At 36.8% G+C, this 19,954-nt stretch overlaps 1 protein-coding gene across 3 annotated transcripts in view; it reads right to left on the reverse strand.

Annotated features, from left to right (window-relative positions):
* Window positions 1–19,954, reverse strand: part of LRRIQ3 (leucine rich repeats and IQ motif containing 3) — a 202,109-nt gene that overhangs the window by 107,994 nt on the left and 74,161 nt on the right. For 2 of the 3 annotated variants that reach the window (XR_012481823.1, XR_012481822.1), the window contains exon 5: window positions 17,465–17,615. Coding sequence is in view for 1 of the 3 variants with exons in the window: in XM_074265589.1 (XP_074121690.1) it covers window positions 15,697–15,774; window positions 17,465–17,615 (229 nt within the window). In the remaining 2 variants the exon portion in view is untranslated. Of the gene's footprint in view, window positions 1–15,502; window positions 15,775–17,464; window positions 17,616–19,954 lie in introns of those variants that run through there. The other variant, XM_074265589.1, reaches the window with a different exon arrangement.

The following is a 19,954-nucleotide window of genomic DNA, read 5'->3' on the forward strand; positions in this document are numbered from 1 at the left end:
AAATTGGTTATAAGCTTATAAATGAGCTATTAGAATTGTTATCATAGTTAATAGAATATTTTTTAAATTGCTTAAATTCAATGAGACCTTCCAACACTATGAAACTCAGGGTGGGCTTTCTGCAACAAGTTGAATCTGATAAACACATTCTGGCTCCCTCTCCCCCATTCCCTTCCATTCCCTTTTTTTCCATGCTTTGAGTTTTAGGTATATGTGGAATCTAAACTTGTAAGCACTTAGCTAATTTGCTGAAGGTAAAAGAGACACAATTTGCTGCCATTTTGGAAAAGTTTGAAGGATCCTGAAGACCTTTCCCTTTTCTCAACATATGAAGTTGAGCACATGTTTGGGCTTACAACTGAAGGATCTGAAAATAAAAAGTATCATCCTATCCTAATTGTGTCTCAAGTGTCAGTATCTAATCAGTCCCATTGTTCTCAAATTATTGGGACCATTCAGGTCAGTCTCTATGGGTCTTTTATCAGTCCAGTGTAGGACAGTTTGGCATTTGGAGCTATGCCAACAGAAAAACACTAATAACAGAGAAAGGAAAGGACAAATAACTTTCTTCCATAGAGGAGGGACTGTTCTTGTCCCTTGTTACACAGAAGGAGAAATGTTGAAGAATAAAAGTGTTACCAGTTCAAAAAACTTGGATTCAAATTCTCCTTCTGCTTTTTTCAACCACCTGGAGGAACTTGTACAAGTCACTGTATTTCCCCAAGATGTAGTTCTCCTGTCCTTTGAGTAAGAGAGTTGGATCTGATGTCCTCTAAGATTCCTTCCTACTCTGAGGTTTTGGATCCTTGCTATCCTGACTTGTAGAGAGCTGAGGACAGTTATGGATACTTTTTTCCAAATGACAACTTCTAGCCATGTCTCTCCCATATGGTACTTATAGAGATGATTTGCGGACCTTTTTATTAATCTTTTGTTTTGGAGAATTTAAATAGAAACCATTATCAAGGGCCCCACTGAAAGTTTGAAATATCTAATTCTATTTCTTTCTTGTTCTTTCTTATTCTTGTTCATTCTTATAAGAATGAACATTCAAATTGTGTGTTTATAAAGTTAACAAATCACACGCAAATGATAGGTGTGACTAATATTTTAGATGACAAAATTAGAATATAAAAAGTTCTTATCAAGTTGGAATAAAGGATTACTATAACAACCTAAAATTTAATAGATATACATAGGGTTAGAAAAAAAAATCACCAGCACAAGTCAAAAATGAGCAAAATATTGCCAGACTTTACATATTTCATTTGAAAAAGACCTAGAAGTTTTGGTGAACCACATATAACCTGCCTCAACTTCTGGTCCCCATGTCTATCCACTAAAAGACACCACAATCAACTTTAATAAGTGCTTCATTTTTTTTCTTTTGTTATTTTTTTTCTTATATCTTTTTTTTTATTTTAAACTTAAATATAAAATAAAGAAAATAAAGAAAAAATACCATATACACAGCAAAATGTGAGTATTTAATATAAATCAATTAATCTCCATAATATTATACATTATTTTCAAAGCTGTCCAGCTTTTCTTTGCTTCCTTGTTTGTTTTCTTTTGTTCTCTGCTGTGCACTTTGTAATTTTTTTCTTCCTTCCTCTCCCCACCACCTTACAGAAGGCGACATTATGTGTGTGTGTATTTTTTACAATAATCATGTTTTACATATATACACATAAACAGATACAGATATCTATAAACATACATGTATGTTTATAGATATCTGTATCTGTTTATGTGTAAGTAAATATAGACATATATACTCATACATGTAATCCTGTACTATACTTATTTCCTCCTATCATCTGTTTCTTGATGATGGAGAGTATTTTCATTGATAAGCCCTAGTCTTTCCATATTTTCTTAACATGCAAACATTTAGTTCAACATTTCTTACACCACAGCAGGATTCCAACCTAATCACATCCTATCTGAGAAATAAATAAACAAACAAAATTATGAATACATAAATATATTTATTCCCATATTTATTATTTTTATTCTGTGCTACATAAGTTTTATTTGTACAACAAAATTTGAATTATAAATAATCAAAATTATTCTTTTTTCTACTTCAACAATGCTTTCCCTTATAACAGAGTTTAATTTAAGGTCGAATACTGCTGAATCTACTTCTTGTACATCTTTTGTCCCCCTGATTTCTTTGAAGTTTCTGACCTTTGGTTCTTCCAAATGAATTTTATTATTATTTTTATCCCAACTCATTAAACTAGTTTAATAATTTAGTTGGGGTGATTGTTTCTTTATCCACATTTCTACTGACCTAAATTTTGCCTGATTTATAAAGAAAGCAAGGATTAGCTAAAGATTAATATAAATTTAGACTAAAGCCAGGAGTCAGACCTCTGTCTAAATGTTAGAATTTCTCTAAGTGATTGTGATGGTGCTTCTGAAAACTTTCATTTATTAATGCTTGAAGCTGCAGAAGATGGAGCCACTTAGGCCATTATATTCTATGATTTCAAAAACAGATAATGACTATAACTGGATGTGACTGATTACTTTCTCAGAGATAAATGAGGTAAGGGAAAGGGCAATGAAGACTTGAGGGTGGCCAATGGTCATCTGCTCTCTCCAAAGGGATTCCAGAATTCTTTAAAAAGATTCTATCTCAGAATCTCTCTCCTCAACCAGCTGCTGAACTCAATCAATCAATCAATCAACGGTGGACATTTATTAGTGCTTACTATGTATCAGGTACTACCCTCAGTGCTAATTCTGCCAGAGAAAGCCCAATGATCATGCCAGTCATTAAGGGACTCTTAATGGCTTCCCAGCAAAACTTTTACTCTCCTTGATAACCATGAACTGTTTCAATCTCTTCCTCCTCTTCCTCCTGCTTTTCTTGCTCCTCTCCTCTTCCTCCTCTTGCTCTTCCACACTTTCATCTTCTACTGCTTCTTTTGACATTGGTTCTATTTTTCCCAGGCAAGACCAATTTGCCAGATATCCTCTTGTCCCCCAGGGGTTGCTGCAAAACTTGGTGTGGACAATCTCACAAAGTCAAGCATTTCTGCCAGCTTCAATTTCCCCAGTCGTGAGCTAAAGATGTGTGCCAACACATTCAGTCCTTTCCTTCTACTTCAAGACACCTATCCCAACTTTCCCTCCTTTCAGCAAAGGATCTCATCTTATTCTTCACCTGAAAAGTCATCTGTTCATAAACCCTCAGTTATGTCACAATAATTAATAAATCACCAAGCACCTACCAAGCATCACATATCAAACACTGTGCTGGGTGCCAGGATACAAAATCAAATATGAAATCCCTCTCCCCTGAAAATACAAGTGTATAACACAAATATAATATATACATACACAAAATAATGGTAAGGTAATTGGTGGTGGAAGCAGAAAGCACTGACAGCTGTGAGAATAATGAAAGGTGAAGCTTTTTATTCTTATCCTTTAAAAATTTCTCACACCAAAAGCATCCTCCATTTTATTGTCTTTTATTTAGAATCTTTTATATCTTCCTTTGCAAAGTAAATTTTCTTCCATATAAATCTGAAATCATTTTAATATTAATTATTTGAGTAAAATAAAGAATATAAACAATCATGATGTGTACATTCAATGAAATCTGACCCAAGAGTTTGCCTGGTGATGACTTATTTTGAGCTTTGGGACAAAATAAAAGCCCTTACCATTCCTTCCAAACATATTATTTCTAGATTATTCATATATGTAAACTCATTTTCAATCTTTTAAATAAAATGTAAACTGATATAGAGGAAGACATTCAATTACATGAATCTGCTTCTGAGAAATTTCTTTAGGAAGCCAATTTCTCAGAACTACAGCGACTCTTTATGATCTGATAAAGGCCAGTTTTCATTTTAGGGACAAGACGATACAGTTATATCAAGGAAGATAATAATGAATGATTATTGGGAAGACCTCCTTGAAAGGGAATTTTTCTTTTTATGAGAACACGTCTTTAGTTTGGGCAACTACAGCAGGCCATGTGTTGTTCCTCCACTTTCTTGCAATGTCTGAAGAGGGTGTCCAGAAAAGATGGAGGTGAAGAAGGAAAGCATTTCATGTGTGAGGAACAGCCCTTGGTAAGCAAAGCTTCATGTTTAAGGTGTGGTGACACATCTTAACATTTACAAGATACTTTTCCTGCCTCCCAGCCTCATTACTATCAGTTTCATTAGAATATAGAGAAATGAGGCAAAGAAAACAATCAGAAAGAAGATGGTTGTGGTAATAATTCAGGGAAGAGTTGATAACAACCTAAAATAAGAGTAGCAGTTGTGTGACTACAGAAAAAGGGATATTTAAATGATTCTATTAGCATTATGTTATGTTTGTGCATAGATATGCACATAAATGTAGGCAAGCATGTAATATGTCTATACATGTGGATACATATTGTTTTTGTGCTGTCTCCCCATTAAAATGTGAGCTCTTTTTCAGCAGGAACCATATTTCTGCCTTTCTTGCATGGTGTTCCAAATGACCCAGCATCCTTTGTCAGTGTTACTGTGCATAGTAGTCTTAATTAATCAACAAATATTTATTAAACGCCTACTCTGTGCCAGCACTTGAAATAAAAAATACAAATATAATGAATAATCTCTATCCTAAGGAGAAATAGTGGATGTTCAATAAATTAGGCACAAACTAGACAATAATCATTTTTTTAAAAAAAATCAGATTTCAAAGTTCCAAGCAAGCCAAAACACACTGTATTATTCATCATGACATTTCACAGAGTGAGTAGCAAACACCAGTCTCAGCTTCTTTTACCAAACTCTTCTCATTAGTTGTTGTGATAAAAGTAAAGCAGAAAATAGGAGCTGCAATGTAACAAAGAGTGACACATTTTTCATTTGAAGTTACTTCTAACCCTTTCCGAATCACTCCTTTCTGTATCCTAAGAGGTGGATAGCCAATTTCCTATCTTTTATAATTCTAAATCCAAACTGTTGAGCTGCATCTGGGGGCTAGAATAAAACAGTTTATAACCTGGATGATTTAGAAAAGAATCAGAAGAAGAAAGAAAATGCTATGGAATTCAATTTTTTTTAAAGTCATCATATTTTATAAATGGAAATATCACTAGGACAGATAATTGCTTCAAGATTGAAGCAAAGTTTCCTTTGTAGACTAGATCATGCTTTAGTTCTGGTTTTATCTAGGACAAAGCTTTTGAAAAGTGTTTATGCTGTTGCTATCATATTACTTACAGTTTAGTCATCATTTCTAGAGCTGGAAGGGAACCCAGAGTCTCTACAAATACAGGTGAGTACCTTCTCTTCAACTTATAGTCTTAGTATATTGATTGGAGCCCAAAAGAGTTAAATTCAGTGTGTACCATGGATGAGTTTTAATATCAGTCTTCCTACCTGGGATGTCAATTCTCTAACTATAATGCCATGCTTCCTTTATGGTGTCACGAGTTCAAAGTTGCTTAGTAAGTAAGCACCAAGTCACAGCAAAGCTTTGCACTTTACCCAGCCCAAATCACGCAAAATTGGAAATGCAATTGATATCTCACTTTACGTAAAGTATAGCCTTATCATTTTGACTCATTTATTTTAGTAGTTTGACTGAAATAATTTACCAGATTGGAAACTGATTTATAGGGAGAGTTCATTGTTGACTCATCATTAACCAGAAAAGAAATTTCTAGTTACATATTCCAGACCTGTTCTTGAACATACTGTTTGATCTTTTTACCAATGAATGGATAAAGCAATGAAAGACATGATTATTCAATTTGTGGAGAACACAAAGTTGAAAGCCGTGAATAATGCCTTGGATAAGAGAGCTACCGTTCAAAAAAATTTAATGGGCTGGTATAATGGAAAGAATTTAGTAAGATGAAATTGAGATAAGGCATAATTGAAAGATTCTGTACTTTTCAAAAAAAAATTTATACACGTATAGGATAAGGATGATTTGGCAAGGTAATTCATGGCCAAGTCCTGAAGTTTGAAAAGGATTCAAACTCAATATTAGTTGATTGACAGCATAATATGTGAGTGTTAAAAAAAAAATACATTGTCCAGAATGAAGATAGTGACTGACTATTCTAGCCCAGTTGACTTCTGGGAAGTTGTGTTCAATTCTAGATATGCTTAAGTATTAAACAGACAAGCTGGGGCATCCTCAGAATGATGAGATGTTCTGAAGCCAGGTCATCTGAGGGTTCAGTGAAAGAATAAGGCTTATATAGCCAAAGGAAGAGATGACCTGTTTGACTTTGGCTTCAGTTAAGAAGGATCATAATGAATGTCTCCAAATATTTGAAGAATTGCCATTCTGAAAAGGTATCACCTTCATTTTGCTTGACTCCAGAAGTTACAACTGCCAAAAATTAATTAAAAGTTACAGGAAAGTAGATTGGGCTTTAATATGAGTCAAACAAGGAGAACTGCCCCAAATGAAGATAATGAGCCCCTGTGGGAGATCATAAATTTATTATTAGTGTAGCTGTCCATGTAGAAACTGAAAGAACTCTGATGAAGATTCCCCTAAAGAGAAGTTTAAGTCAAATTCAGGGATTGGAGTAGAGGGGCAATAAGGTCTGTTTGCATTATAAGATTGATGGATTCTAAAGTATAAATGATTTTTGTTTGTTTTAGAATAAATAATGGAAAGAGAAAGGAGAGAAGGAAGGAAGAGGGGAAAACATGAAAATTGTTCATATTTTAAGATCTTAGATGACCCTAATACAACACAAATGTGTCTGGGACTGAGAAGGGGAGGAGTTTTTTTTTATAAAATGTTTAGGGAAAATGACATCAAGATAAAAGGTTTTTGTTTTTCAGCATCATTTTTGTCATATTTTGGTATAAATATTTTAAATTTTGGTAATACACTTTACCTTGGTACCATGATGAAAGAGAAAAGGGCTATTTTAGTACACAAACAGAATATGCCCATTTCTAAACACATTCTGTTCTTTAAGAACTCTTAAGCTAATGCTTTCAGTAGCCATAAGAAAATCAAAACAGAATTTTAGTGTTGAAAAGTACTTCGGCAGCCATCTAGTCTAAGCCATACATACAATCTCTATCACAACCCAAGAAATATTCATCTCACTGCCTCTCCTGGCAGCCCATTCCGATTTTGGACACCTCCAATTGCTAGGAAGTGTTATTGTTGCTATTGATATTGCAATAGTAGTAGTAGTGGTGTTGTTGCTACTGCTGTAGTTATACTAGTTGTTGCTGCTGCTATAGTAGTAGTAGTAGTAGTAGTAGTAGTAGTAGTAGTAGTAGTAGTAGTAGAAATAATAGTAGAAGTAGTAGTAGTAGTAGCAGCTGTAGTTGCTGTTGCTGATGCTATAGTAGTACAAATAGCAGTAATAGCTGGTTTGTTGTTGCTGCTGCTGTTGCTGTTGCTGCTGCTATGATAGTAGTTGTAGTAATAGTAATAGTAGTAGTAGTCTTTGTTATTTCTGTTGCTGTAGTTATACTAGCTGTTGCTGCTGCTATAATAGTAGTTAGTGGTGGTGGTAGTGTTGCTATTATTGCCACTAATGCTGTAGTAGTAGTGATAATGCTGCTGTTGTTGCTGTTGCCATTGTTACTATTGTTACTGCTGCTATAGTAGTAGTAGTAGTAGTGATAGTGCTAGTGCTGTTGCTGTTGTTACTGTTGCTGCTGCTGTAATAGTAGTAATAGTGGTAGTGCTGTTGCTATTGTAGTAGTAGTAATAATAATGGTGCTGTTGCTGCTGCTGCTCCTGCTGCTGTAGTAGTAGTAATAGTGATAGTGCTGCTGTTGGTGTTACTATTGCTACTGCTATAGGAGTAGGAGTAGTAATAGTGATGGATCTGTTGCTGTTTGTTACTGTTGCTGCTGCTACTGTAATAATAGTAATAGTGGTAATGCTGTTACAGTTCTGCTGCTGCTGCGGCAGTAGTAGCTATATTGGTGACATTGTTATTACTGTTGCTGTTATTGCTCCTCTTCTTGCTGTTCTGAATACATCTCTTACCAGGGCTGCTCCTGGTTCCATCCTCAGGACTCTCATCCTGCCTGTGACACTCTTACCCCTGGTCTTCTCGTCCACAGGCTTAACTACCACCATTTCTCTCAGGGCATCTTCCCATGACATGGGCTCAAGGCTCCTTATCATCCTGGGGGTCCTGCACTGGACACATGCTAGCAGCTGGGGAGGAAGCACCATCGTGGATAGAGTGCCTGGCCTGGAGTCAGGAACTCATCAACCATCCTGAGTTCAAACCTGACTCCTGACACTTATTGGCTTTATGTCCCTGGCTATATCACTCCCCCTGTCTGCCTCAGTTTCTTCATGTGTAAAATGCACTGAAGAAAGAAAGGGTAAACGCCATCAGCATCCTTGCCAAGAGAACCCCAGGTATGATCACAAAGAGTGGAACAGGACTCAAAGTGACAGCAGCAGCAACAACTTCAGCTAAGGTCTGATACAGACAGAGTGCAGAGGGACTAATTTCTCTCTTTAGTGGAAACTGCCTTTCTTAACCTAGCCCAAGTTTGCCTATTCGATTTCAGTAATTATATTCATCTTGAAGACCACTAAACCGCAGATCATTTTCAGACAACTGAATTTCCCTGAAAAAATCAGAGGATTGGGGAGACTTTCTAATCCTTTCTTTGAGCTATGAATTTCATGTCCCCCAAATCTAAGATTCTGTCCAATTCTGCTGACCCTGGGTTTAATTGAAAATCTCTAAGTTTCAGTCATTGTCCTCTCAGTTTTCATCATTTCTACAAAAACAGGCAGTTCCTCATTTTGAAAGAGGTCCAGGATAGCAGTTTTCTTCCTTGTTCCTTTCCCTTTTCGAAGAATTAGTACATTAAAGTAAGCCAAGACTCTTCTGTTTTTAGTAAAATACCCAATGCTTTTTCATAGCATGGGGAATGATTAATGATTCCAGAAAAGAAAACCGAATACTTCCCTACTATTCATGTCAGGTTGAAATATGGCCACATCCATACTCCTGAGGATGCCTCAGCAGGGAGTTGCCAACCACCACAACTGGCCTTTTAGATTTTGGCTTATCCCATTCTTGACACAATATTCCTTCCTAGCCAGTCTTTAATGAGACCTTCAGTCATCTCCTCCTGGTGATCCCAGATGCTAGGTGCCTTTCCCTCCATAGTGACCCTTATCTGCTTTGTATATGTCTTGAATCTATCTGTAAATGTATGGATTTTCTTCCCTATGAGAGTATAAGCCCCTTGAGAGCAGAGACTAATTCACTTTTCCTTTGTAGCCCCAAATTTAAGCCCATTTTCTTTCCCTTTCTATTGTAGGCCCTTGATAAACTGTGTGTCCATTAGTTGACTGATACATGACATCGTTTCACAGAACAGAATTCTCCATTTGTATTTCTCATGGCGAGGGGTCTGTTTCCATTTCCTATCCCTCTTTATCTCCCCCTTAGAGAGCATGAGCAGGATAGCTCTCTTCACATATTCTGAGCTAGCTTGTAAAAAAAAGTTCAGAGCACAATCATCACTTTATGAAAGATTCTTTAAGGAGAACTGAGTCCAAACCTCTCAATTTATTAATGAGGAAATTAAGTTCCAGACAAGACTTTTTCACCTAACCTTAGCCTCTAAAGGGTTATCTTCCTACTCATTTCCCAACTACAAGTTTTCTATATCTTCTCTCACTTTATTTCACTTTTTTTTATCCTTCAACCTTCCGACAAAGGCTATAGTTCACTCTGCATCTCCTTTATCTTCCCTTTCAAGCACTTCCATGTTTTCAAGGGGCACTTCATTCTCTTTGAAAATCTGGAGAGTAGCAAGCCATTGCCCCAGTTCTCTCACCTTCTCCTTTAATGGAGATCCTCATCTACATGTTTTTGTGTGTGTGTCGATTACTTTTCAGTGGCAGACATGTAAAGAGCCCACTTTACAAATTATTAGAAGATTCCCAATGGTTCCCCAGACTTTGGAACCAAGCTCTTAAGTTGTACTTTTCTCTGCTGATGGCTCTTATAATCAATATGGTGAGGTGCCTGCTTCCATTTTCTATCCCCCTTAAGTATTGAGGAGTATGGACAAGATAGCTGTTTTCACATATTCTAAGAGCTAGCATGTGAAAAAAAGATCAGAGCATAATAACATTATTTTATAGAAAGTACCTGAAGGATAGATGAATCCAATCCTCTCAAAGAATTAATGAGGAAATTAAGTTCCAGACAGGTTTAGTGACTTGCTCAAAAAGCATACAACTAAAAGGTTTTTGCGGCAGTGTTTCAATGTGGATTTTTTTTTATTCCAAGGGCTTCACCCTAGTACTATCCCACATTGCCTGGGCAAGGGGGCAGGGTGTCCATTCAGCTTATTCCTTTAGACTTCATAAGCGAGAAGCAAAAAGAAATTTATAAAAATTGCAAAAACACAGAACTTCCTAGCCTGCTTCTTCAATGAATTGCCCATCCCTGGAGGACTTCAAAACAAAGCTGGTGACTTTTGGTGGATTTCTAGGTATAAAGGCAACTTGCATGACTTTGAAGTTAGTCAAAAAGTATTTATCTATTAGCACCTAGTTTTGTGCCAAATGATACTAATTGTCATGGATACAAAAAGAGGAAAAAAACAAGTCCAGCTCTCAAGGAGCTCACAATCTACTGAGGGAGACAATAAGCCAACAGATACATATAAGGGCTCTGTATACAAGATAAACAGAAAACCATAGAGGGACAAACAACAATTTGGACATTGCTTTAAGAAAATCCCTTGGATGAATGGAGGCTGTACCGGTGAGGAGGGAGACTTGAGGCAGACAGACCTATCGTATCAGAGTGCCGGAGATTACTGAGTATCTAGGGGTGGATTAAATTAGATGACTTCTAGATGGCAGGCACCATGGCAGAGATCACCACATGTGGCTTAGTCAGAGGGAGTTTTTAATAGAGCTCCTTAAAATGTGTCTCATCCTTTCTCTGAGTCTCAATTTTCCCATCTATAAAATTAATGACTTGGGTCGGACAACCTTTCAGGTTGCTTCTCACTTTAGATTTTATGATATTTTGATTTTAAATCCCTTCTCATGATGAGATTCTGTAGTTGCTGTTTGTAATCTAGCATTTTCATCTAGAGATTAGAAGGCTTATTCATTACTGATGAATCTCATCGGGCCAAATCACTGCTAGCCAATGAAGGAAGAAAGGTCATGGTCATGCTGCCATGAATGTCAGTGATCTAGAATACTGGTGGGATTGGGAATAAGCAGCACCTAGCAGGCAGCATGTATGAACCATGGGAAAGGCCTGGGTCAGTTCATTCTCTTAAGATGGATGGAATGATAACAGATGGTGGAGCAAAAGCAGAAATAGTGAACTCCAACAACCATTCTATTTTCTTAATCAAAGAAAAAATCATCTTTCATACTGGAAAGAACAAAACAAAAATGGTCATTGAGGAACTGATGTACATGGCAAGAGAAGACATTTAACAAAGCTTTTAATTGTCTAGGATGAGTTCAATTCATCAGGATATAACAAATAAATATATTTGGCAGAAAAATTTTCCAGTTAACATTATTTTAAGATTCATTGTAAGCAAACTTGAATTAACATAATTATGCTCTGGGGTTCTAAAGGAAACTTATCATTCATTTCCTGGTCTACTAGCACTGATTTTTCAAAGCATGCTGGAGGAATGGGACTTTTCAGAGCTTCTTCCCCTCCTACACCAATTCCTGATCAGAGAAATAGGTCTCAGAGCCTCATAGTTGCCATTAAATGGAAAAATCCCTTCAAAAAAATCCAAGGCATCTATGAAACATAAGGAAAAATTGTAGGAAGGGAACCTTGTGATGTTGAAGATCAAATAAGAAAAGAGACTCGGGAGTACTTTTAAAATCTAGAGTACACAAGCTCTTTTTGTGGTAGCAAAGGATTGGCAAATGAGTAGATGCCCATCAATTGGGAATGGCTGAACAAGTTGCGGTATATGAAGGTAATGAAATATTATTGTTCTGTTAAAAATGATGAACAAGCTGATTTTAGAAGAAAAGATTTACATGAACTGATGCTGAGCAAAAGAAACAAAACCAGGAATACATTGTACACTATAACAACAACAATGTGTGATGACCAACTAAGAAAGACTTGGTTCTTCTCAGTGGTTCAATGATCCAAAGCAATCCCAATAGACTAGACAGAAAATGTTACCTGTATCCATAAAAAGACCTAAGGAGACTGAATGTAAATCAACATATGCTATGTTCACTTTTTTTCTGTGTTTTTTTTTCTCTCCAATGTTTTTTCCCCTTTGCTCTGATTTTTCTCTCCCAAAATGATGCATAATGTGTGTTAAAAATAAATTTACTAAGAGAAAAAAAAAAAACTAAAGCATACAAGTAAGAAGTTATTGTCGTTCTATCAGTATTATCCAATATTGTTAATATCAGATCTTTCTCATTTAGGGGAAGGAGAAGAGTTTGAACAAGCATGTATTCAGCAACTATGAGCAGGGCAAATAGATGATTCAGTGGGTACAATGTTCAGCCAGGAGTCAAAACCTCCTATTTGCCTGTAAAATGGTGTCACACGGAAAAAGAAATTCAGACCAAATCAGTTCAGTATCTTTTGTCTGGAAATCCCCATGCTTTTTCTTATGGAGTCAGATGTGACTAAAGGACCGAACAACAATGTGTCCAACTCTGTACTAAGCTCTTTACAAATACTGATTCATTGAATTCTCAGAGCAATCCTTGGAGGGAAAAACTCTTCTGATCCCCATTTCACAGAGGAATAAAACAAGGCAGCCAGAGGTGAAGTGACAAGCTTTGAGGCTGGGTGTGACCAGGGATGTCTCCCTAACCCCCAGTTCAGTGTTCCATGTGCTTCATCCTCACTGCCTCTGTATGGAGGGAGTTTGGTAAAACCAATATTCAGAAAAGCTCCCCTCCTGCCATTTTTCTTAATTTGAATGTTCTGTGGGTCATCAGCCACATGGGTAAAATTACTAAATAATAAGTGTTTTGGCCTACTCATCACTTAACTTACTAAAAAGGTATTTGGGGTGATATTAATAGGTGTAGAGAAGCCGTACCCCCAGATCCTTCAGGCAACCTGCAGCCAGTGGAGCCAGAGAGTGCCCGCATGCTGCTCAGAATTGAAGCAGTCTCTGCTGCTTTTTGGATGTTGTTCTCTTACAAAATTGTAAACACCATGAGCAGAGAATTTTTTTTTCTTATCTAGTTTGTGTGTTTCCTTAATGATAAGCATTAATACACACACACACACACACACACACACATGTATATTAAAGTATTTATGTATAATTTTATCTATATTTCTCTATAATACATGTACATATGTTAGTATGTATAGATAGTAAGTTTAAATCAGGCATTTAAATGGCGTAATGGATCAAGCACAAATAATTAGGAAGGCCTAAGTTCAAATCTTTCCAGAGAGTCCATCTGTTTGTCTCTGTTCATCTCCATCAGCTTCTGTTTCCTCTGTCGGGAAACCAAATCAGGTGCCCTAAAAGACTTATGGCCAATTCTGCTCTCCTTTGCCATCTGCTCAAGTCTACTTTGTTCTCTTTAGGGAGAAGGGTGCCTAACTCCCAGTGATGATGTGCTTAGAGAGTAAATGAGATCTAATAGTCAACTCTGTATAAATGTCGCTATCACTCACAGCTTGATTTTTAATGATTAAAGTGAAAGCAGGAACCGCCCTTTTCCTTTCTTTGTATACCTAGAATTTAGTGTGTCTGACACATAGTAGGTGCAAAATAAGTGCTTATTGACAAACGACTAACCATAAATGGGTTTTGATTCTTTGAAAATTTTGGAATGGATTATTAGACAAAGATTCTAAGAATTGTGTAACCCTAGGAGCTGAAACTAGTTCGGTAGAAATCAGCCAAACAAGACTACCTTTACTTTATTTTGACAGTGTTTACTGTAATGATATATGAGGAAAATACTTTTAAAAAGAATACTTTAATCTTTCACTTGACAGTTTTTCCAAAGTATTCTTATAGTATAGAATCGAGAGACATGGATTGGAGGAGAGATTGCTGTGAGTCGTGTTTGGAATAACCTGATTAACTTGATCCAGAGAGTGTTGACTGAGGGACTGATCACACCTGAGATGGACATCTCTTTTGGCGTACCCATAAGACCCTGTCAATGTCCATGTTCTGTTATACATATTTCATTTGATGGCTTCAATGAAGACATCAGTAGAATGCTGGGCAGATTTGTGGAACTGAGAGAACAGCGAATATGTTTAATGCCAGAAAAAAAATCCAAAATTATTTCAAGAGTTTGCCTGAGAAGTCCAACCTAACAAGATAAAATTTGCTAAGGAAGATAGATAATCTAATTCAAAAAGAATCTAATGGAAAAATATGGAATTGTGTGGAAAGAGTAAAGAAGTCCATGTAAAAAAAATAAGTCATGGGGTTTACTGGCAAGCATGCATCAAGTATTCACTGGCCACCTCCCACATACTGCTAGATTCACAGGAATCAGGCACAAAACAAAAGGCAATGTCATCTCACTTAAAAGAAAGGGAAGCAATTGTTCTATTGCACTCAGCCCTGTGTAGGTGACATCTGAAGACTTGAGTTCAGATCTTACTGTCACATTTAGAAGAAAAAGGGCATAACAAAAGTGATTGCATGTAGCAGAAGGCAAAGACAGGAGGGACTCTCAAAACCACACCAGAGGCAATAGAGAAGAAAAAAAAAAAAAAAATCACAGCAAGTGTGGTCCCTACCATCTAATATCTAACTCATGGCCATGTACAATTTGGATGAATCTATTTTGTTGGAAAGGAAATAGAAATAGTAGGCAGGATCTACAGTAGAATATATTTTGCCGTAACATAAGGAAGAAATTCATATAATCAAAGCTCTCTGAAAGGAATAATCTTGGCAATGAAAAAAGAAATTCCATCTTTTTTTTACTTCTGTTTCTAAATATTCTTGATCCAATGACAACATTTAATGGCCAGCTTCTGAGCAAACCCAAAAGCCCAAGGGTCTCTTCTGCCCGTTCAGACCAGGCTCCCTTTAGTGGTCAGTTGCCCATTTTTCTGGCAGAAATCTACATACACACATGTATGCACTCACTCCTATTTGTCCATACACACATAGACACACACACTTTCTTTTCTTCATCTACTCTGATGAGTACTTTATTATCTGAACCACACAGAATGGCACTTAAATGAATGTTGTCTTAATTATTTCAAATGTGTACATCTTGTTTCCTCCACTGATTAGAAGCTGCATAAGGGCAAGGGCCAATTCTTGAGTACCACAGTGCCTGCAAGTGTGACGTACACAACGGGCTCTCAATACACAGTTGATTGGGTTGAGTGGGTCAATATGTCCTATCTTGTAAATGAAACCTGACTGTGAAACGCCGATGTAATACAAGTATCTCCTCTTCTCTAGAAGCATCAGTCAAATTGAAAAGCCATAATTAACATTCAATAACCAACAGTATATTCATAAAACAGAGCCAAGTGACTAATCCTAAAGCACTTTTTCCTTTAATTTAGCTCACCATCACACTGATTAGAAGAGACTATGGAAGATAGAAGATGGTTGGCACATACACATTGGATGAGATGACAAGGGGCAAAGGAAGGCTAAAGCCAAATGGACTGAGGAGCACTGAAGCCCAGTTTCACACAAATGAAGAAAAACGTGGGTTTCTGGGAAATAAGCATCAGATTGACCAACGCCGTTGGGGATGATCAGTTTGAGTAGCTTGAGAAGTAACTTGACATGGCAACTGTTGCTGTGGCTGCAAAACAAAGCATGGATAGGATTCATATTTACAGACTGTCCAAAGAACTGCTCATTGTGCGTTAGTTTTTTAAGCTACTCAAATGAACAGCAACATCATTACCATGTTATTTTCTAATATGAAAGATAAAAAAGGTCAAATCCTATGACAATGAACCATATTGTTATAAAAGGTTCTCTATAATGAAAACAATCTCCCATGGCTTCAAATAATCTCACTGATATTATGTCCAAATCACTTGTTGAAAGATGATGAGTGTTTTCTTTAAATGTATTGATCACTTGATATGGTATAGACAGATCAAGAGATGGAAAGTTTGCAATGTCTGTTAGTATGTCCTGCCTAGAGAGGATAGAGTAGGAATGACTTGAAAAGGAATACATGGAAATCAATCCTAGACCTTGGGAATTTTACATTGTAGCTAGAGAAATATAATATATCATGACATAAAAGAAGATGTATTGGAGCCAATGTCAGTAACTCTGGATTCATATCTGATCTATGATAACCACCATCTGTTTCCTTTGGCAAGTTAGATTCTAGTGGGCCGAGAGGGAAGATCAGTTTTCTTGTTAGTACAATGCTTTTTTGACCAATGCTGACCACCAAGATCCCTAGAGGTTTAAATCCTATAAACATTACGCTACATTGGCATTGGTGAAAACTGCTACAGGATTGAATGCGATTTCCCTGGGTGGAACGGTAGAGTTTGGCTAGAATCATCTCAAAAATAGTAGAAGGGTCTATCGAGTCAACTATATCTCTGAGATGAGCACGTTCCTTTGTAGACAAAGGGCTGAAGTTGGAAATCGGTGGCAGCAGGTGAATCTCGTTTTCTAAACTTCCTAGCTAGATGACAGATATTGGTTAACTCTCAACCCTTCAGATTGTTCATCTGTAAAATGGGAATCTAATTCCCTGTAGCACAGTACCTGCCTTAGAGAGCTGTGGTGAGGTTAAGGTGAAATAATGAATGGAAAAGTACTTGGCTAACCTTAAAGAGTATTGAAAATTCTTGTTAGAAGGACCTTGTGGTTCCTGTTGTGCATTTCCCCACTCCCATCAAGAAGCAACCAACAAATCATTGCCCTAAAAGTCTTAAGAACAGGAACGATTCCTGTGAATGCATGGGTATAGAGGAAAATTAGAATGGGCTTTATTTTTGATCACAAATCTAAAGGCCAATCATCATTGAAACTCCCAGTAAAGAAATATAAACAGATGTGTACTCCGGATGCCTATAGCAGGGCTTTGCACAATGTAGGTAATTAATAAATGCTTATGCAATCAAACTATAGCAGGGCTTTGCACAATGTAGGTAATTAATAAATGCTTATGCAATCAAACTTCATCTAAAGATGGGCTAACCTATATTTCTCCCTAGAGAAACTCCCAGAAATAAGCTCTTTTGCCATCCCACAAATCATTTGCAAATCATTCTGATGTCTCATAAGAATGCAGCAGGATTACATAAACAGTTCAAAATTAGTACTGTGTGATCTCCCTTATTTTATCAATGATTTTTTTTCAATTATTTGATTTAAATGTAACTAGAATCTAAGGCAGCATATTATTTTTTAAATTGAATTTTTGAAGACATTTCATTACTTTCCACAGCTCCTCAGGAATTGGACTCAACTCAGATTCCCTAATATAAAACTCGCCAAAGAAAATTCCCGACAATCACCTGGTCTTCAGGCGTACTGGGCTTTTCTTCATTCTCTTCATTTGATTTCTCCACTTGCTTGACTATAGCTTTTTCTTCATCCTTCTTTAGCACCTTTCTAATTTTATCAGAAAGAATTTTTGTTTGTAACAATTTGAGATAATTTTTTTTCCTAAAAAAAAAGAAATAAAAATGAATTATCAATTAATTTTCTGGAAATACAATAGTTCAATTTTCTTACTATATCTTATGATAATAAGTTATTTGTGTCATTTTTAGTTTTGCATTTTACCTCATTTGATCCTCATAACACACTCTCTACTATGTTAATAATCCCCATTGTATAAATGAAGAAACTGAAGCTGAGGAAAGATGAATAATTTGCTCAGCATCATGTAGCCTAAGGAAACCAAAGTAGGAAATCTATTCGGTGACACAATACTGCGTCTTTTTAAGAAAAAGATGGGGACAGCTAGAGTGCAGTGGAGACTCGGGCAATGAACACCTCCTAGCTGGGTGACTCTGGATAAGTCACTTAACCTGATTGTCTCCCCCCCAAAAAAGAAAAAAACATTTTATTTATATATATATATATATATATATATATATTTATGTGTATATATATATATATGTATATATATTTATATGTATATATATATGTATATATATATATATATATATATATATACATATATATATATATATATATATTTAAATGTATGAATTTCTGATTGTTGGGATATCTTTTCCCTCCCATTCAGCTGAGAGTTACTTGAGAGCAGCTTGTATGACATATATTGTCTGAGCCTCCAAAGTCCATCTCTTTTTGTTTTGTCAATCAGCCAATAAATATTTAACTAAGCATGCTTCGTGGTGGTGGTTTCTTTCACAAAAATGACTAATATGGGAATATATTTTATATGACTGCACATGTATAACAAAATTCTGGGAAAATGGTAAAGTTCCCCGATAGATGAGACAAAGTGGCACCTCAGAGCCAATGTGAAGAGGCAAAGGTAAATTCCTATTGGGGCAGAGTAGTGTCTTCCTGGGACAACCAGAGAAGATCCAAAGAAAGATACAAAGCCCACATGAAGTGTGTGCACTTCCAGGCTATATCTGCTAAAACATGAGGGGAAAGCTTCTCCCCTATCTGGGTGGTGAAGGGGTCTTGGCCTCTACCACTAGGCAGTCTGGGGAGTTGGAATCAGAGCAGGTAAAGATGAGGGAAACCTCTGCTGATAAAGGGTAAGGCCCAGCTGTGCTGCCAGCCCACACCTGGTGCATGCAGAAGCTGTGAGGCAGGGCCCGGATGACTGTGGACACTTCCAGGAGGGTAAAATTCTAGTCCAGAAGGAGGACCCAAGACCAGAGAAACCAAATCTCACAGCCTAAGCCAAAGGAAGGGTTCCACTAACATACTGCTATTAAAAAAAAAATAGGCAAAGGAGAAAGAACTGAAACATAGAAAGTTACTTTGGGAATAGAGAAGCCCGAGATTCATCTTCAGAAGAGGATACTAACGCAAAAAATAAGCCTCTTTTACCCCAAAAGATAACATCAAAGGGTCACTTGTCCCCAAAATTCACAGAAGTTTAAAAATTATGAAAGAGATTGAAGGATTTTTTTTTAAATAAGAATACAAGAAAAAAACAAGATTATGAAAAGAATGTCAACCAAATGGAAAAGGAGATCCAGTTAAGGAAGAAAACTGGTGGGTGGAGCCAACATGGCAGAGAGTAGACAAGACATTGCCTCAGCTCTATTAGATCATGCCTTGGAATGGCTTTTGGAGTCAAAGAATCCACAAACATTCAAAGTAATAATTTTCCATCTTAAAAATACATTAGAAGGACTTCAGGAAAGGTGTGTCTCAGTGGGCAGGGGGAACAGAGCGATAGACTTGGCCCAGGAAGGCTAGGTGAGGAGGTCCAGCACCGGGACTTTAGTAGGCACTTCAGCCAAAATACAGAAGCATTGGTTACTCTGCCCTGTCTTAGAAGATCAGTGGATCAACCGGCCAGTTGCGAGATTCTACACTACTACAAAAAGCAAATGGCCAGAGCAGGGGAAAAGCCTGCAGTATCCCTAGGCTCAGTGAAAAGTTCCTGTCTCCTTCAAAAGAGCCTGGGATAATTCCCCTGTGCCCTAGCAACAGAGCTCAACTTTTTTTTTTTTTTTAAATGAGCAAAAAAGCAAAAAGAACCCTGACCATAGAAAGCTCCTGTAGAAACAAGGAAGACCAGTATTGGTTACATTAAGAGACCACAAATTTTCAGATGTCATATACCACAGAACAAAAGAACTGGGGTTACACACAAACATATCCACCTCAAGCCTAATCCTGAACAACAACAACAACAACAACAAAATGGATATCCAATGAAGTGACAGACTCCAGATTTTCTTGCAAAAAGATATGATCTTAAAAAAAATTATATACAACTTCCAAGAAAAGTATAAAATAAAAATCACAGACTAATAATGAGGAACTCAATAGGGACACGTTTG

The sequence above is a fragment of the Sminthopsis crassicaudata genome, chromosome 4 (assembly GCF_048593235.1).
Source record: "Sminthopsis crassicaudata isolate SCR6 chromosome 4, ASM4859323v1, whole genome shotgun sequence".
Taxonomy (NCBI): Eukaryota; Metazoa; Chordata; class Mammalia; order Dasyuromorphia; family Dasyuridae; genus Sminthopsis; species Sminthopsis crassicaudata.